The sequence below is a fragment of the Myotis nattereri genome (genome assembly GCF_964212035.1).
Source record: "Myotis nattereri genome assembly, chromosome: 3".
In the NCBI taxonomy this organism is placed as follows: Eukaryota; Metazoa; Chordata; class Mammalia; order Chiroptera; family Vespertilionidae; genus Myotis; species Myotis nattereri.
In genome coordinates, this window is record NC_138077.1 from 198,464,812 (window position 1) to 198,484,779 (window position 19,968).

At 51.8% G+C, this 19,968-nt stretch overlaps 1 protein-coding gene across 2 annotated transcripts in view; it reads right to left on the reverse strand.

Annotated features, from left to right (window-relative positions):
• Window positions 1-13,849, reverse strand: part of OPRD1 (opioid receptor delta 1) — a 34,866-nt gene extending 21,017 nt beyond the window's left edge. The window contains exon 1 of one of the 2 annotated variants that reach the window (XM_081087922.1): window positions 13,486-13,849. In XM_081087922.1, the coding sequence (XP_080944048.1) occupies window positions 13,486-13,712 (227 nt within the window). In that variant the 5' untranslated portion in view covers window positions 13,713-13,849. Of the gene's footprint in view, window positions 1-6,829; window positions 7,106-13,485 lie in introns of those variants that run through there. The other variant, XM_081087923.1, reaches the window with a different exon arrangement.
• Window positions 13,850-19,968: the final 6,119 nt, after the last annotated feature.

The following is a 19,968-nucleotide window of genomic DNA, read 5'->3' on the forward strand; positions in this document are numbered from 1 at the left end:
GGAGGAGCCCATCCTGGATTATCTGGGTGGGCCCGACCTCCAATGACCGGTGTGCTTGTAAGAGACACACAGGGAGAAGAGACGGCCATGTGAGGATGAAAGCAGAAATCAGTGATGCAACCACAAGCCAAGCGATGGATGCCTGGAGCCACCAGAAACGGGAAGGGGTGGGGAAGGATTCCCCCCAGGAGCCTTCCAAGGAAGTACAGCCCCGCAGACATTATTTTTTATTGGCTTCCAGAACTGTGAGAGAATACATTTCTGTTCTTCTAACCCAGCGGTTCTCAGCCTGTGGGTAAAGACCCCTTTGGCGGTCGAACGATCCTTTCACAGGGGTCGCCTAAGACCATCCTGCAAATCAGATATTTACATGACGATTCATAACAGTAGCAACATTACAGTTAGGAAGTAGCCACGAAAATAATTTTATGGTTGGGTCACAACAAGAGGAACTGTATTTAAAGGGCCAGAAGGTTGAGAACCACTGTAACCCATCAAGTTTGTGGTAATGTGTTATGGCAGCCCGTAAATAGTAAAGGTGCAAACCAGGGAGAAGCACAGACTTTGTCACTGGACACAATATATTTAAGCCCCCGCTCTGCCTCTAACTAACAGTCTGACCTCGGGCAATTCAACATCTCCAAGCCTCAGTTTGCTCATCTGTGAACTGGGTATATGGATCCTACCGCATGAGGGTGTGGTGAGTACCGCGTGAGTTCATGCCTATGATGTCCCTAGCACACGGCCGGGCGCACTCTTATAACAGCAGCCTCTCTTCTTGTGCAGATGAAAACAGGTCTAGAGTGATAGCTACGGAGCTGCTCCGGGGTGTCTCAGGAACCTGACTTCTGTGCTGGCCCTTGGTAACCCGCCACCGCTGGTGGGACACAGAGCCCTGTGCTGCAACTTCAGCACCAGAAGAGACTCTGATCTGCAATCACTCATTAAAAACTCCTCTCCCGCTTTAAAGATGGGGAAACTGAGGCCTGGAGAGGGAAAGAGGTAAGGCACAAGGTGACACGTTCTCTAACTTAGAGCACTGGTTCTCCTGACTTCTGGAAGGCCACGGTCTATTCCTCCAAGCTGCATCCCCAGGATGAGTCCCAGGTGAGTGTTCAGGACAGCTGAGGCCAGAGGGAAGGGAGCTCCTGTCCAAGGCTCCAGAATTCCTGAAGCGGCTCTGGGCTCTTAGTAGATGCCTGTGTGCTAGGTCCGTGTCCAATGATTAACCAAGGTAGCGTAGGTCCATGGATAGAACCGTCCCCATCATCGTCGCCATCTTCACCACCATCGCCATCACAGCAGCTACACAGACTCAGGGCTTACACGGTCCTGACAGTCTACAGAATTCTACCATGACATTTACATAGATGATCTCGTTTAATGACTCCAACCACCCTATGAAATTACTACTATTATCACGCTCACACACAGGAGGAGAGTGAGCCTAGGAAGTATACTGGGTTGAATAGGTGTCCCCAAAATTCACGTCTACCTGGCACCTCAGAATGCAATCTTATTTGGAAATAGGGTCTTTGCAGACGAAATTCACTAAGATGAAGCCGTACGAGATTAGGGTGGACCCAAATCCAATGACTGGTGGGTGTCTTTACGAAAGGAAACACAGAACACACAGAGAGAAGGAACACAGCCATGTGAAAACAGGGGCTGAAACTGGATTGATGCAGCTGTGAGCCCAGGGAGGCCAAGGACTGCCCATGAGCCCCAGAAGCTAGAAAGGAAGGCGTCTTCGCTAGACCCTTCAGAGGGAGCGTGGCTCTGCTTGGTTTCAGACCTCTAGCCTCCTGGACTGTTGCTTTAAACCACCCAGTTTATGGTCATTTGTGAGGGCGACCCAAGGAAACTAATAGAGAGGGATTCACCGTGCCGTGGCCTAAAACACAGAAGCAATGTCTGTTGAAATTGCTCCACTCTCCAGCTCTCCCAACAAAAGGACTTTTTTTCATCAGGAATATAGAATGTTAGCACTGAAAGGAAAGATGGCTGGTGAGAGTATTCACTGAGCACTTACTAAATAAGTGCCACATGTGTGTTCATTGTCCCATGGAATCTGCACCACCACCACAGGAGGTGAGCGGTAGCAACCCCATTTTACAGATGAGGAATGTTGAGGCTCAGACACTCCTAACCTCTACCACACCGTCTTCTCCCTGAATGTCAAGTTCAATCCCTTTGTCTTACAGATGAGGAAACCAAGGCACAGCGACAGCAGTGATCACAAGGGCTCTGCCCATTGTGGGAACAGCTTAAATAAAGCAGCTGCCGGCAAGCAGGGGTCCAGCGGGGGCTCCCTGTTTGCAGACAAAGGGTGGTTGCTCTTCCGACTGGCAAAACAAGGCGGCTGGGCAGCAAGGGCTGCAAGCGACAGCCCTGTCCACCATTTGAGGAGTGGCGAGTGGCCAGAAATTAATTAGCTGTCTCCGTTTTGGCAAAGCCTGAGGAAGGAAGGTGGTTCATTATAATGAGACCCAGTGTGTCACAGAAGCTTAAGGGCTGGAATATGGAAACACAGGGCCACTGAGTTGAACATGAGCAGGGAGGCCAGCCAGGTCAGCAACAAACAGGGCAGATTCCTTGTTCGGGTCAGTTCAAGAACCACAATATGCTCATGGAAGCCACGGAGGCTTACGGATGGCTGGACCACGGGATGGAGCAGTCGGACACAACAGAGTTCCTCAAGTGTCGCTGGTCAACCCATGGGTCTCTGGAAAGAGGACATATCCCTCCTACAAACACCTACTGACCAAACACCTGAGTGTCAGTCCCTGGGCTAAAGCTCTAGCTTTGAACGAAGGATTCTTCCCTACCCCCCCCCCCCGCCCCCACCACACATCTGCTCATTTCGGGGGTAGAGAAAGAGATGAGCAATCATGTGTTTGAAAATGTGTGTGGTCCCTGCTGTAATGGGACCCACGGAGAACACTGTGGGAACACAGGGGAGGGGGATCAGAGAAGGCCCCTGGAGGAAAGATCTCCAGGGCTGAGAAGGGGTTATTCAAGAGAGAACCGAGACCCGAGGTCCCTGCACATTTTACTTCCCTCTTGTCTGGTAGTTGGAGGATTTTTATTATAGAACCCAACTCAAGAGAGGGAATCTCATGCACAAAGTGTCAACTAGATATTTAAGAAATGCTTAGTGATGGCTCCTTAGGGCCAGGGATTGAACTAGGAAACAAGACAGAAGATGAATGGGACACAGTCCCTGCCCTCCAGGAGCAGCCAGTGTAAAAGGGAAGGCAAACACAGGAACAATTACACTGCAATTAGAAAACACGATTTCAGCCCAGCCAGTGTGGCCCAGTGGTTGAGCCTCAACCTATGAGCCAGGCGGGTTTCGGTTCGATCCCTGGTCAGGGCACATGCCTGGATTATGGGTTCAATCCCCAGTGGGGGGCGTGCACGAGACAGCTGATCAATGATTCTCTCTCATCACTGATGTTTCTATCTCTCTCTCTCCCTGTCCCTTCCTCTCTGAAATCAATAAAAAAAAAAATTATTTTTAAAAGAAAACACTATTTCATGACCATCTATTTTTGTGTGCATCGCCCTCTTTCTATGTGACAGGCTCTGGACAATCAAGTGTTTTCCTATCATCCCCATTTCACAGATGAGAAAACAGGATCAGTGGGGTGAGCCCAAGGGTGAACAGCCAGCAAGAAGCAGACCCGGATTTGAATCCCAACCTCTCCACCTCTGAGGATGTGGCTGCCTCTCCAGCAGCTGCCAGACGACGCTTAGGGTTCTTTGGGGCCTGTCCGGCATTGTCGCTGGCACCCAGGCTGGACTGACCCGGGCAGGAACCCACTTCTCATGCTCCCAGAACTACTACTTCCAGCTACTCCTGGGCTCTCCCTTAGCCCAGGAAATTCTAAGTGTGGAAAGAAATGCAAGAGGGGACAAGGGATTAGGAAAAGCAGGTTCCAACTCTGGCTTGGCCACTAACTCAAAAGACACAGAACATGTCCCAGGCCCCAGTTTCCTCATTTGTAAACCAGACGGGCTGCACTTGACATAGGAGGTGGCAGAAACCAGGGCAGTGGTTAAGAGTGTGGGCTCTCAGATCAGAACTTTGAGTCACTGTCACTTCTCTGAGCCTCACCTTTCCTCATCTATAATATGGGCGCTCACCTCATATGGGCATAAGGATTAAACGGGAAACTATATACACATCTCTAAGCAGAGCACCTGGCACAACATAAGTGTTCAATAAAGAGAATGATCAGCCCTAACCGGTTTGGCTCAGTGCATAGAGCGTCGGCCTGCGAACTCAAGGGTCCCAGGTTCGATTCCCGTCAAGGGCATGTACCTTGGTTGTGGGCACATCCCCAGTTGGGGGTGTGCAGGAGGCGGCTGATTGATGTTTCTCTCTCATCGATGTTTCTAACTCTCTATCTCTCTCCCTTCCTCTCTATAAAAAATCAATAAAATATATTAAAAAAAAAGAGAGAGAATGATCATCCATGATTCAAAATTCTAGGCCTTGGTGAAAAGGTTACTTCTGCAGGGAGAAGAGCGAGGCTGCTTCTCCCTCTCTCTGTGAGATGTTTATTGAATGGGGCTTTTGGGCCATGAAGGACTTCAAAGTTTGAGTTCTTTCCACTTATCAAGAATGACTCAGAAAGCTACAAAAGAAAGACATGATTCTTTCTGCTCACACCCACCCAGGCCAGAGACAAAGCGGCTGATTTTCGCAGCTGCACGGGGAGCTATAAATCAACAGAGCACAACCCAGATGCCCCATCCCACCCTGTATCTCCCAGCTGATAATGGGGCCTAAATTGCTCATTTAAGCCAGGCTTTCTGCTCTACTCACCCTGCGATTATCCCTCTTCCTGGGCATGTTATGATGTGCTGGGTAGCCAATTGGATTTAGAGGTCCCAGGACTCTGAGCTTAATGAAATCATGCCTTGCACGGCCCCCCTTCCTCTCAAAATCCAGGCATCATCTGCCAGGAAGGGGAAAGGGGGAATCTGAGATCACATCTGAGAAGCATTCTTCAAATCTCAGCCATGGTGAGAGGAGCCTGGAATTGTTTGTCTTATGTTTTCTCCACCCAAATCTGCAGTGCCAAACCTGCACCAGTGGTTATGCGGTGTCCTCTTGCACACCGCCAGTGACGGGGTGCTCCCTACATTACACAGCAGCCCATGTCTTCTTGGAGAGCTTTGACAATTGCAAAATTTCTTATAGAAATCATATGAAATGTGCACAAACATAAGTGTTCCAGAATGTTCACAGATGCATTATTTAGATTGGCATAATATTAGAAATAATGTAAGTCCCCCCCCCCCCACATAGAACACACTCATATAATGCAGCCATAAAAATAATCATGTTTTCAGAGAGTGTTTGATACCATGAGTACATACGCATGAGATAATGTTAAGTGAAAAGGCAGTTTACAAAATAGTTTATATAATGTGCTCATTATTTCAATAAAGTGTGATCCTCATGTCATTAAAACAGAGAGAGAGATAGAGAGGAAAGAAATACACCAAAATGGCAAAGCTTTTCTCTGAAATAACCACTGTGTTACCTTATAGTAAAAGAATATTTCTAATATTGAACTGATCAAGTTTCCCTGTCGTATCCACCCAATAAGTCTGGTTCCTATGGGGCTTGATAAATATCGATCCAAGGAATGAGAAGCAAGTCTCACTCCTCTTCTAAGTAGACATAATAATAGAAAGTGTTTGCTGAATACTTCCTAACTGCCTGGTTCCGTGCTGCAGTCCCTCACGTCATGCCTCACGAACGTCTCCTAACCCGCCGCCCCCCCCCCGCCCCCCGCAGGGACCTGCTGCTACTCCCATTTCACAAACGAGAAAACTGACGCTCCGAGAGGTCGTGAGGACGTGGCCCAGCCCACTCTCTCAGTGAGCGGCCCAGCTGGGACGTGGCCCAGGTCAGTCTGGCTCCCATGGCCAGGCTCCCATAGCTGTTACCCACACAGAGGCCTCAGAGGTGTACAATCTCCCCTGTCCCTCCCCCAGCTCTCACCCCCATTCCTCCTGTGTCTCGTGGACAGCAGGAGCAGAGCTGAAGCGGAGAGGATTCGCCGTCAGAAAGACCTGGATTGTACCATCTGGCTGTGAGGGGCACCGACACCCTCACCCAGCCGTGAGAATGCCCAGTCCCCGCGACAGAGCTGTTGTGAGGCTTGGAGAGGCCTCTGGCACGTGGCAGGAGCTCGAGAGAGGCCCCTCCGTGCCCTCTGTGACTCCTGGGCTCAGTGGCTTGGGTCTGAGTCACACACACCCCTCAGGGAATGAACCCAGGGCCTGGGAAGTGTTGGCTCCGGGCAAGGCCAGAAGGCAGGGCAGGAGCACCAGCCTGGGCTGCTGCCCGCTCTCCCTGCTCGGCCTCACCGCGCGTCACCTGGCAGCCTCCTGACTTCCTGTAGGTCTGGCAGTGCTTCGGGGGGCAACTGAGGGCAGGGTTTCAGGGGCCAGCCCAAGGTCACACAGCTCTCTTCCGTCACCCTGAGCTGGCCTCTCTGGTTTCCACCCACGGAGGCCCTCCCCGCGCAATCCACCTCTCACCCACCCACACCAAACTCATCCTCCTGAACACCATTCTGGACGGACATTGCTCCGAAGTCCTCCCCCCACGGCCTGTGACCCAAAGCTCCTGGTTTCCCAGCACGGCCACCTTATCCTGGGGCCCGAGAACCTGCCCAGCCCCAGCTCCCACTGCCCAGGCTGAAACTGGAGCCTCCGTTCGACCTCCAGCCCTGCCAGGCTGTCTCCTTCCTCAGTCCCGTCTCCCCACCTCCCCATCCCCACCAGAAGGACTCCCTGCAATTACCGGGGGCTGGTCCACGGAGTTCCTCTCACATGTGCGGGAACTGTGGAAGGCAGAGACATAGTTGGTGGCTTCACCCCTGGCTCCACAGCCTGGCCGAAGCTCAGCACACAGCAGGCACCCGACACGCACGGCCAGGAGGACACCTGCTGGCAAGGCCTTCCCTGCTTTTGTCCCTGCAGCCTCTCCCACGTCACAGCCACCCAGCCCTGCCCTCGGCAGGAAATCCGCGGAACCCTTCCTTGCTCCTGCTGTTCCCTCTGCCTGGAATGCCTACCCCACCTCTCCTCGTAGCCAACTGCTGCCCCCAATCACAGCGCAGCACAGGCATCCCCTCCCCAACCTCCTGAGCCCCAGAATCCCACAGCCCAGGGAAGCTGCCCTCCTCCCTGGAGTTGTAACTACCCAGGAGTCCTGAGGGGCGTGCCTGTGTTAGGAGCCAGAGGCTGTGCTGAGGCTTCGGCGGAGAGTCTGGGCAGTGGGAGCTGAGCCGGACGGCTCTGGCAGGGGCCAGCATCAGCAAATGCTCGTTGAGTGAGTAAATGTGCAGATGATTCAGGAAGCCGGAGAGGGCCAAGGTGGAAACTGCAGACAATCTGGCCTCACAGCCACGAACTATGTGTGCCTGGAGCAGCTGCAGGGGTGCTGGTCAACCACAGCCAGCCGTGCTGAAGGCCTGCAAGGGGCCAGGTGCTGGGCTATGGCCTTTCGCATGCATGAACTCACTAATCTTTCCAATAATCCACAACAGATCACCCTAATTTTACAAATGCAGAAAGGAGGCTCAGGGGAGTTAGGCTTTGCCCAGGATGTGGCTGAGCTGGAACTGAGGCTGGGCAACCTGAACTCCAGCTGTGACCTTTGCAGTGTCACCTCACTGGGATCTCTCCTGGCCAACCCAGGCCACAGGAGAGGGGAGGGGCACGAGAGGCAAGGAGCTCGTGCTGGGCCCCCAAAATCAAGAGTTCCAACCCTGCAAAGTTGACACTTGAGCACTTATCCCAGCAATGCGTGGCACCTCAAGAGCAGACAGAGGGGACAGCCAGCCAGGCCCTGTTGCCATCTTCCCCAGCCACGTGGTCTGGCCCAACCTCCCCTCCCTGCTCTGTGCTACAGCCCCCTGGGGCGGGAGAGAAAACATGCTTTATCACCGTCGTCATATCTTTAGGACAAAGGTGCCTATGAGGCAGGTACTGGGATCCACGTTTTACAAATGAAGAAACTGAGAGGCAGAGTGGCCGTCCAACTTGCTAGAGATCTTAGAAGGCGGGAGAGCCAGCATTTAATACGAGGAGACAGGAGCTGAGGGAGAGATCAAGGGGCAGAGAAGCACACCGCCTAAAGCAGAGAATCGATAGGGGCAGGGTGGGGGTGGTAAGAGACATCGCAGGGCGTAAATCTGCCAAAACCGGGATCAGGGAGGGGGGTGGTAGGGAGACAGACTGTGGAACAGACAAGAAGCCAAGTAGAAAAGCACCAACTCTGTTCCGCTCCCTGGATTCTGGAGCAGGCAAACCAGGAAGGTCTGGGCCGTGTAGAGAGAAGAGAGGGAGCTAGAGGTAGGGGCTCCCCTTAAGCTCTTCACACTCCACCCTGCCCAGAGGGAACTCTGAGATACCAGCCCTGCTCAAGGCACTGACTCTGCCCAGAAACAGGTTGTCCAGCATCTGTTCCGAGGATCCACAGAGTCCCCCGCCTGCCGAACCCACACCACAGGACTAGGGAGTGATGCTCTGCTTGGGGACTACATGTCCTGAAAAATCCTGTTCACACTTCATGTTGTTCGGCCCATGTATTTTAGGCTGCTGCCCTTGGGGGAGGGGCAATGAAGGAGGATCCAAGTTAGTCTGTCCCCCCCAGTGGGAACTAGGGACAGCGTGGCTGCCTGGGGCTTGGCTTCCGCTGGCCAAGTCCCAAGAGCAGTGAGGAGAGGGGAGCTTGTCTTGGCCTCTTGTCTGTTCCACAGTCCGCTCTGTCTCCCTGCCACAGGCTGTTTGCTAAACGTGTGATTCCCAGAGGCCCCTCTCTGCACCCAGCGAGATGCCTGGGCCTCTCGGGCATGCCCATGAGGTGGGGAGGGGCCCAGGAGGCGGGGGAGGAAGGAATGGAGAGAGATGTCGGATTCTGAGATCCCCGTGCTCCGTTTTCCCAGCCCCTCATCTGTGTCAGTCTTCCCATCAGAGGCTCCTCCCTCAGCTTTTTAAATATATATATTTTTATTGATTTCAGAGAAAGGAAGGGAGAGGGAGAGAAACATTGATCGGCTGCCTCCTACACACCCCCTACTGGGGATGAGCCAGCAACCAGGGCATGTGCCCTGACTGGACTCTAACCAGGACCTCCTGGTTCATGGGCTGATGCTCAACCACTGAACCACACCAGCCAGGCCTCCCTTGGCTTTTGACTTCGTTACCCCTCAGTCATCCTTCAGCATCTCAGAGGCCTTCTCTGAGTTCCCTGCTCAGGTGAGACCCTCCCCGGGCCCCAAAGCCCCCACAGCTACAAATTTAAGCTTATTCAGCTCCCTGGATTCTGACCAATGACCATCTATTTCTCCCACCAGACCCTAAGCTCCATAAGGGCAGGGGCCGTGTATTTGTTTCCTCACCATTTCCTCATCAGCATCTAGCACAGTGCATCCATAGAATCCTCTTGAATTAATTAATTCTTTTCATTCCATCACACAGAGACCCTCCCTGTGCTCAAAGGGCTTGAAAGGCTCAGCTACAACACATGATCACATTTAATCCTCACAACCCGGGATGCAGTGTATTCCCACTTTCCAGGCAAAGAAATGAGCTTCAGAGGTAAAGTCACAAGCCCAAAGATACAGCCAGTATGTGGCTTTGAACTCAGGATTTGAACTTAGTTATGTCTGGCTTCGGAGCCCCAGTTCTGCCACTATACCAGCCTGCTTTCCTGCCCCAAGGGGCCTTTGGATCTTCCCTTGCAAACCTCCCCCCTGCACTCCAAAATGCCTAAGCTCAGAACTGACAAGCAGAATTCATTCATTCATTCACTTCTCACTCATTCATTCAACCAATCAACTGACTCACTTATTGGTTGTGCCAGGCCTTCCACGGAGAGTCAGAGAGAGCAGAGGCTTTTCTCTGTCCTGGGCTCCCCTCTCCTCACTGCTCTTGGGACTTTACCAGCAGAAGCCAAGCCCCAGGCAGCCACCCTGTCCCTAGTCTCCCACGCAGTGGGGGAAGACTAATCTGGATCCTCCTTCATTGCCCCTCCCCCAAGGTGAGCAGCCTAAAATACATGGGCCGAATAACATGCAGGATCACAGTCCATTAGGCCCCATCATTCTCTGAGGATTCTAGGACAAGAGGAGGGACAGATTCTGCCCCCTCCTTCCATGCATTTCTTTGACTGTTGCCTATCCCAGACAACTCTGGAAAAAGTTCTGGACGTGGAGTCACAAGACCAGGGTTCCAGCTCCGGGTCTAGGCTAGCTGTCGGCCCTTAGGAGAAAAAGTCGCCCTGCCTCTCTCTGAACCACCGATTCCTCATCTGTAGAATAGGGATGATGCTAAGGATTCCAATGCTTAACGGTCAGGGAGGAGGTGAGGATTAAATCATTCAGACCCAGATATACCGTTATCACATGGTTGGCCATGGTCATGCAAAGTGGGGACCTCTGGGGGCTAGCTACACTGCTGGCAAGATGTGTTTTTTAAAATATTTTTTTATTGATTTCAGAGAGAAAGGGAGAGGGAGAGAGAGGTAGAAACACTAATGATAAGAGAGAATCATTGATCGGCCACCTCCTTCATGCCCCCCAGTGGGGATCAAGCCCACAACCCATATGTCCTTGACCAGAATCAAACCCTGGACCCTTCAGTCCACAGGCTGACGCTCTATCCACTGAGCCAAACCAGCCAGGGCAGCAAGATGCATTTGATAATGTGATTGAAGGAAGGTTGGTTGGGAGCACCCCTAGCAGGCTGAGCCTGAGGCCTCCCCTGAGTGGACCCTCAGAAGTGAGGCCTTCCCCTATCAGTGGTCAGCAAACTGCAGCTCGGCAAACCACGGCTCGCGAGCCACATGTGGCTCTTTGGCCCCTTCAGTGTGGCTCTTCCACAAAATACCAGCTCTTCCACAAAATACCGACTTCTGCGCATGGGCCACGAAGTTTCAATCTCACTATACATGCGCGCCCGCATGTGGTATTTTGTGGAAGAGCCACACTGAAGGGGCCAAAGAGCTGCATGTGGCTCACGAGCCACGGTTTGCCAACCACGGCCTCGCTCAATGGTAGCGGGGTGCTGTGCTCATCAGCCCACCAGCCAGAGGCCCTGGAGAAGAGGCTGGAAGTGGGACTGAACACACTGACACAGCTTTCCTCAGACTCGAGCACCAAGGGCTCCCCAAGAGAGGGTGTATGCCAGGAACCTGGAACCCTCAGAACAGGAGCCACTCTCAGGCCCACCTTAGGACAAGTGCCTCCCTCCCTCTCCCCTCCTTAATAGACACTAGATTCGAAAGAATCTGGAAAACTCCCCCTCTTCAGCTTCCATTTATTGGGCCCGGGCACCAGGCCAGCTGCATTACATATGCTCTCTCATGGACACCTCACAAAACCCTGTTGAAGAAGGTCCCATTATGACCTCATTCTAAAGATGAAGAAAGTGAGGTTCAAAGACACGAGGTGACTCACCCACGTCCCAAAGCCAGTCCATGACAGAGCTGGGACTGATACATACACAGGTTGGTCCAACACTATCTCAGAAGGCAAAGTGGAGAGAATCACTGACAGAAACACAAAGCAAAGATCAATGCTGCCGGCGCTGGGGGAATTTGCCCACTGTAGCTGGTGATGAGTCACTGAAAACACAGGAAATTCTGTGACGTCCACTCTTCCCGGGGGAGCAAAGATCCCCCAGACCTCACGGATGCCAAAGCCCGCTCAACACCCACACGCCGCATCCAATACTGTACTCCAGTGCACTGAGCTCTGCCCTGCAGAAACCCCATACTTCCCAGTCGAGGAGGAGATTGGGTCTCTATCCTTAGGACAGGGAAACTGAGGCAGGTGGGAGGTTGGGCAGGGGGAATGGTTGTTCCCGCTCTGTGGGCATCGGTGACAGGATTGATACCACAGTTCACACGTCCAACTTCTGAGTCCACAATCTCCCTCTGCCTTGCCTGGTGGCACCACAGCCCAGAGAGGTTTAGGGCTGTGCCCTCGATCAACCAGCACAAGGACCCATTGCCAACTAACGGTAAATACCAAGGCATCTTTGTTGTTACAAGAATAGGAGTTTCCTTTCAATCCTTTTGCTCATGTCTGAACTAGTAGAGCTGGTTTGGGGGGCTGCTGCTGGGGCAAGACAATGATGTTTTAGACTTTATGAGAGGTTCATGGATACCAAGAAGGAGCCTTACTTCCTGATGTGAAAGCACAAACTCCGGCCCAAGCACCCGCTGCTGCCTTTGGCAGGAAAAGATGATTAGAAGAGAGGAGGGGAAGAGTAAACTGAATGAATAAATTAGAACTTGCTAAAAAATATATTATATTGACAGGACAAATCAATGGAATATATTTTAAAAAGAGAGAGAGAGAAGAGGTGAAAATGGGAAGTGCATTTGTGAAGAGGATCTGAGGCCTCTCAAAATCACACCCAGAGCTCCCGACCAGATGACCACGGGGGACAGGAGCAAAGGACTGACTGGCCTGGCCAGTGTGGCTCAGTGGTTGAGCATCGACCTATGAACCAGGAGATCATGGTTTGATTCCTGGCCAGTGAAGGGCATGCAGGAGGCAGCCAATCAATGATTTTCATCACTGATGTCTCTCTCTCTCTCTCTCTCTCTCTCTCTCTCTCCTCCCTTCCTCTCTGAAATCAATAAAAATATACTAAATAAATAATAATAAAAAGAACGGACTGGCTGACCCACAGCTGTTGGCCACAGTACCCAGGAACCATGGGCTCTCCACTGGCAAATGCACACACAGCTGCATAAACAGTGTCCAGGGGCACTTTGGATGCCCCTGCCGCCGTTTCAAGGATTTGACTAGAAACAACACCTTGTCACGTTATCAGACACAGAGAATCACAAATTGACAGTGTGGGGCAAGCACACACCCACACAGGGACCCAGCAGGTGATCACCAAATGTGGTGTGCCCCACAGCACCTTGCAGACACACTCTCTTGTGTCTCCCCCCCTACCCCTCCACCACCCCCCTGCCCCCCACACACACACCTGCATAGGCAGCCTATACACAGCCGTTTCCCCCAGAGTTCCCTGGCACTTCAAACACCTCTGCCCACCCCTACGGGGTTCAGAAGTCCAAACACACAGAGCATTTGTACTGTCACAAACACAGAATCACCCACTCACAAACTGGCAGACACACAGACTGTCGCCAAACTGTCCCCCAATGCCGGATGCAGAAGGAAATGCCAACAGATGATCCCGTGTCATTAGTTACACACACACACACACACACACACACACACACACACACGGAGATGCAAACCCAGCGTCCTCTCCCAATGAAAGTGGTCTTGCCGCTGGGCCCCATGCGCCCCCTACAGAAAAGTACGGAGGAGGCCCGGGGAGTTCGGGGTCCCAGGTCAGGGTCCGAGTCCGCGGTCCCTCCACACCCGGGCCCAGCCCCGCGGCGCCAGCCGGCAGCGGACTCACCGGACGATGCCGTACATGACGAGCACGTTGCCCAGCAGCCCCACGGCGCACACCGCGGAGTACAGCGCGGTGATGGCGATGGCCAGGGCGAGGGACGAGGCGCTGCGGACGCCGGGCGGCCCCGACGCATTGGTGCCCGCGCTGGGGAAGGCGCTGGGAAAGGCGTCCGAAGCGGTGGCGAGGAGCGGGGACTGCAGCTCGGCGTCGGTGGAGGGGGCCGGCTCCATGGCGGCTGGGCGGCCGGCGCCGTGTGAGTCCCCACGGTGCGCCCTGGGCGCAGAGACCAGAGGCGTGGAGCGCGCCACGGGCTGAGGCCGAGGCCCCGACGCCGCCGGCTGCTGCGCCCTGGCCGCCCCGCTCCCTCCGCGCCTCCGCCGCCCGCCTCGCCGCCCGCACCCGCCCTGCCCCGGGAGCCCTCCCGCCTGTCCTCCGCGCCCGGAGCTCTCTTAACTGGGAGCCGCTGCGGGCTCCTCGGACGCGCCCGCCGCGCGCACCACGTGGCCCGGAGGCGGCCTCCCGTCTGCGCCCGCGACCGGGGGCGGGCGCTGCACCACCGGCTTGGAGCTGGGCGAACTCTCTCCCGGAGATGCTCCTTGGGCTCTGGTGTCCGCGACCCCAGCCGGGACACCCGCTCCCCACCCCCCACCCCACCCCCACCCCCACCCCCCCACACACACCTTGGCTGCTTTGGAGTCAGAAGGACCTGAAGGTGAATCTTGCCTCTCACCCTGCACTAAGGAACAGTGACCTTGAGCGAGTCACTTCACCTCTCAACTCCATTACCCTCCTCGGTAAAAGGAGGATCATCACACCACTTGGCTCAGAGATTAATTAAGTCAAGAACTTAGCTCAGTGCGTGGCACACAGTTAGTGCTCCGTAAATAACCATTAGTATCCATGGTTTCTTGTACCCCATTCATTCACTCAGCGGACTTGGGCGGGGGTTGGTAAGAGCCAGGAACTACTGGGGATCCGCTAGTGCACGAAAGCTGGTGTGGCCCCTCCTTCTGGGGCTTACAGTTCAGTGAAGGGGAGACACCAACCCTAAAATTACACCGATGAAGACAGAGTTACAAATGGAGGAAAGTGAAGGGAAGCAAGGTTTTCCTGCGGCAGCGCCTACAAAACACAGAGGTCAGGACAACTTCCCTGACAAAATGGCACTGAAGGTGAGATGTGAAGTTCGGGAGTAACTAACTTAGGGAACCACATGTCCACATGTGCAAAGGCACTGTGGTCAGAGGGCTCAGAGGAGGCCAGGAAGAAGACAAGATAAGGGAGCAGGTGTGGAGAGAATGGGATGAGGTGGGGGAAGGTCTCAAATGCCACCGGAAGGGGGGGCATTTCTCATATTCCTTCCCTCCCCTGACCTGCGCAGGCCGAGAACCATCCTCCTTCTTGGGGCTCCTGTCCTTCCCAGAACATTCTCTCTACCAACCATCACTCTGTGCCTGGCACTTTATCCATGCATCAACCCTTTGGAGTAGATTCTATTATTACTGTCCCCATTTTACAGATGAGAAGACTAAGCTAGGCACTAAATTATCCCTTAGAGCAATTATTTCTACCTGAGTTTGTTTCCTCCTTGGGGAAACCAGGCTTGATTGATCTCTCCACCCATTAGAGGGCTAGGGTCAGAGTGGGTGCTCAGAAAATACTGGTTAGATAAATGGAATGGGACCACATTGGGTTCCTGAGCTGGAGGCTTTGGGGTGATGCTCATGGCCCTGAGAGCGGCTGGCAAGGACCCCTCACCCATATCACTCTCTGGCTTGAGTCATCCATCTATATGCAAGGCTCTTACCCTTCCCAGGAAGAGCAAAGCCAGAATTCTCAAGTTCACCCTCCTCTCCATTCTCTTTGCCCCTCCCAGCTGCTGCCCAAGCCACTCAATCAGCTACAGTAGACTCCTCACCCCCAGGCTTCCCACTTAACCATCTAAGGCAGTGGTTCTCAACCCTCTGGCCCCTTACATACAGTTCCTCATGTTGTGACCCAACCATAAAATTATTTTCGTTGCTACTTCCTAACTGTCATGTTACTACTGTTATGAATCGTAATGTAAATATCTGATATGCAGGATGGTCTTAGGCGACCCCTGGGAAAGGGTCGTTCAACCACCAAAGGGGTCGCGACCCACAGGTTGAGAACCGCTGATCTAAGGACTCCTCAGAGAGGTGATTTTCGCTCTGTGGTCACATGTGTTGCCAAAACTCTCTCCCCTGTCCCAAAGGGCCTGACACTCAGAGACTTTTCTGGTGCCAGGGGTAGAAATTGGGACAAGAAAGAGGAGAGCTACTTTATTGGAGTTCTGGCCCTCCCTACCCTTCCAACAAGCCAAACGTTTTCCTTCCTCAGGATATTACACACTCTATTTCTTCCACTTGGAAGGCTGTCACTTCCCCAGGCTAAATGCTATTCATCCTTCAGGTTTCAGCTTAAATATCACTCCATTCATTCACTGCCCCCATCCCACCAACTGGACCAAGCCCCTTGTTTTTGTTTTTAATATATTTTTATTGATTTCAGAGGGGAAGGGAGAGGGAGAAAATTCAATAATGAGACAGAATCACTGATTGGCTGCCTCCTGCATGTCCCTACTAAGATCAAGCCCACAACCCGGGCATGTGCCCTTGACCAGAATCGAACCTGGGACCCTTCAGCCCACAGGCCTACGCTCTAGCCACTGAGCCAAACCGGCTAGGGCTCCCCTTGTTATTTGTTCTCATAGCATCATGAGCCTCTTCTTTACAGAATGTCTTACATAGTATTTATACACTCATTGGATTTTTGTGCATCACCTTTACAATAGGTCTAGTGCATTCCTGTACCCTCACCTTAGTACAGTTGTTGGTGCTCAGTGAGTGAGTGAATAGATAGTTCAGTTCCAACTTTGGTGAGCTCTCATTTTGCTGAGGGAGACAGAGCAAACAGAGCTTAATGCAGGCCTAGGAATTCTAAGCAATTAAAATCCTTTGCATAAACTCTGCAATCACATCTTACTTGGAACTGAAATACTAGATCCCAGCTCCATGCCCGTCCCTGACTTTTGGCCATCACCAAGCAAGTCTACCCTCACTCCTTGGCCTTGCATTGGTCCCTCCCAGGGTGGTCCCAACCAGGGTTTATTGCTGTCCTCTTGCGACTCCATCCCCTACTCCTACCCCAATGGCATGCTCCAGTCACTCTGGGCTGAAAGCAATTTTTTTTAATTGCATTTCACAATGTTTCTTTGAGTCCCTCCTGGATACAGAGATGCTATGATGGAAACCCATAGCTATAGTGGAGGCAAAAGACAGAAAAAGATTCCCTTCACTTCTCTGAGCCTTAGCTCTCTTCTGTAAGGTAGAGAGGTGCAGAATGGGTGGGAATCTGGTGAAACAACCGATGCTCTGCCAGCTGAGAAAGGCTGCCTGAGCACGTTATTAAACCATAAGGATGAGTAAGACCATTGCTCTCTAAAACAAGCTCAAATCAAGAGGCTGTGAGAGAGCCCTAGCCGGTTTGGCTCAGTGGGTAGAGCGTTGGCCTGCGGACCAAAGGGCCCCGGATTCGATTCTGGTCAAGGGCATGTACCTTGGTTGCAGGTTCCTCCCCAGCCTGGGCCCTGGTCAGGGCTCGTGCAGGAGGCAACCAATCAATGTGTTTCTCTCATGTTGATGTTTCTCTCTGTCTTTCCCTCTCTCTTCCACTCTCCCTAAAAACCAATGGAAAAATATCCTTGGGTGAGGATTAACAAAAACAAACAAAAAAGAAGCTGTGAAAGATGTAAATGACCAACTACATGAACAGAATATCAAAATTGCCCCCCAAAAAAACATATACTAGTATATGCAATTATAAATGGCCCTTTCTAAGAGTTTGGTCAGGGCTCATGCAGGAGGCAGCTGATCAATGATTCTCTCTCATCATTGATGTTTCTATCTCTCTCTCTCCTCTCCTTTCCTCTCTGAAATCAATGAATATATATATATATATATATATATATATATATATATATATATTTTAAATGGTTTAGGAAGTCACCCCACAAAACATAAGATTCCATCGCCTCTGCCTCTGCTTGGCAGTTTTCCCCTTGAGTTCATCCCTGCTCTTGGTCAAGCACAGGGTAGACACAGCCCTCCATGGCTGGGTTACACAATGGTAACCCAGGCTTTGCTTGGGGCTCCCTGCTCCCCCCCCCCCCCAGCATCCTTGACTTCAGGGGAAAACACAAAAACATAAACGCTTGGGAAATCCCGAGCCAACTGGGGGCATCAGAAGGTGTCAGCAGTGGAGAAACAGAAATCACAGAAGGAGTCGGAGCAGAGAGGAACTCCCCGGGGAAGCTATTAACAATTTAGTACGTGGGAATGTGGTTCCCACCTGCCAGAGAGACAGCTCCGCCTGATGGAAAATACAGCGGCTCCTCTGCGTGAGCAGGCAGCTCCCCTGGGCTGCCTTTCAGTCTGGCTCCATCTGCAAGCCCCCGGAGAGGGAGGACCTTAACAACATCCATAAAATAATAACCACTTACATTGGCAAAGTACTTCTGACTTTCCGAGGCACTTTCCTATTGATGACTTCATCTTATCTTGACACCATCTGGATACATGGGAAGGTCAGGTTTCATTATCTTCGTATTACAGCTAAGAAGACAGATATCTAGAGAGCCTGGGTGAGAGCCCCAAGGATACATAGCAAATCGGGGAAAGAAATAGGGTTAGTACCATCCATCTGGTTGCTCAAGCCAGAAACCTGAGAGTCATTCTTGACTCCCCTCTCTCTTTCCCTCTAATCCAGTGGTCCTCAACCTTCTGGCCCTTTAAATACAGTTCCTCATGTTGTGACCCAACCATAAAATTATTTTCATTGCTACTTCATAACTGTAATGTTGCTACTGTTATGAATAGCAATGTGAATATCTGATATGCAGGATGGTCTTAGGCGACCCCTGTGAAAGGGTCGTTCGACCGCCAAAGGGGTCGCTACCCACAGGCTGAGAACCGCTGCAACCAATCCTTAAGTCCTGTCCATTCTTCCTAAATAACCCACGAATCCTACCATTGTCCTTTATTCTTACTATCATCTTCCAGTCCGATGGCGCCACCATTTATTGCTGAAATTACTGAAATAGCCCTGGCAGGGCCTCCCTTGCTGCCTTCAAGCAGTCACATGGCTACAGGATGCTCACTGTCACCCCTATCTTGTAGCCTTTTGTTGTGCCACCTTTCCCTTCACACACTATGTTCCAACCAAAATAAGCTACGTGTGGGTCTCCAGATAACCTGCTACCCTCACCTCCAGGTTAATCTAAGTGGTTCAGAGGGGAGCTTTGGCCTGGCTGGTGTGGCTCAGTGGTTGAGCACTGACTTATGAACCAGGGGGTCACGGTTTGACTCACAGTCAGAGCACATGCCTAGAGAGCAGGTTTCAGGCTCGATTCCCAGCAGGAGCGCGTGAAGGAGGCAGCCGATCAAAGATCCTCTCTCATCATTTATGTTTCTATCTCTCCCTCTCCCTTCCTCTCTGAAATCAATAAAAATATATTTAAAAAATAAATAAACTAAAAAAGAGGGGAGCTTTGGCACCAGACTGGTTGAATTTAAAATCCCAACTTAGCCACTTACTGGTTGCACAACCTTGAGCAAGTTACTTTTTTTTACTTCATTAAAAATTTTATTGTCCTAGTCAGTTTGGCTCAGTGGATAGAGTGTCGGCCTTCGGACTGAAGGGTCCCAGGTTCGATTCTGGTCAAAGGCACATGCCCAGGTTGCCGGGGTGTGTAGAAGGCAGCCAACCAATGATTCTCTCTCATCATTGATGTTTCTATCTCTCTCCCTTCTCTCTGAAATCAATAAAAATGTATTTTTTTAAAAAAGTTTATTGACTTTATTGGGGTGATATAGGTCAATAAAACTAAATAGGTTTCAGGTATACAATTCTACAATACATCTTTGGGCAAGTTACTTAACTTCTCTGAGTTTCATAAAATGGGGACAACAAAAGTATCTGCTTTATACTCCTGGCATGTAGACAGTGCTCAATATGTGTTAGCAGTTGCTGTGATGGTTCCTCTGCCTGGAACATGCCACTGCAGGCTCCCCAGCCCTTTTGTCACCTAACCCACTCCCATGCTCCCCTTACATCCCAGCTGACATGTTGCTTGCTCCCCCAGATTAGTTTATATCACACACGGCCTGTTCCCTTTGGGTATGTCTCCTTCCTGGAAGTACAGTCAGGTCCTGGGTCCCTAGAAAACCAACCCCCCAGATGTTACTGGAGAGACCTTGGTCTGTTAGGAGGAGAGGATGGAGTTGAGGAGGGAAGGGGAGAGTTGGACTCCCTGAGAAGGGGAGACCAGAGAAGCTTATAAGTTCCTTGTTAAAAACTTCGATGGGCCATAATAGCCTGAAATTTCCTGCAACAAGTTCAGGGGCAAGGGAGCAGAGATAGCCTCCCACTTTCTAATGGACCCTTGGGGCTTGGACAAAAGCATCT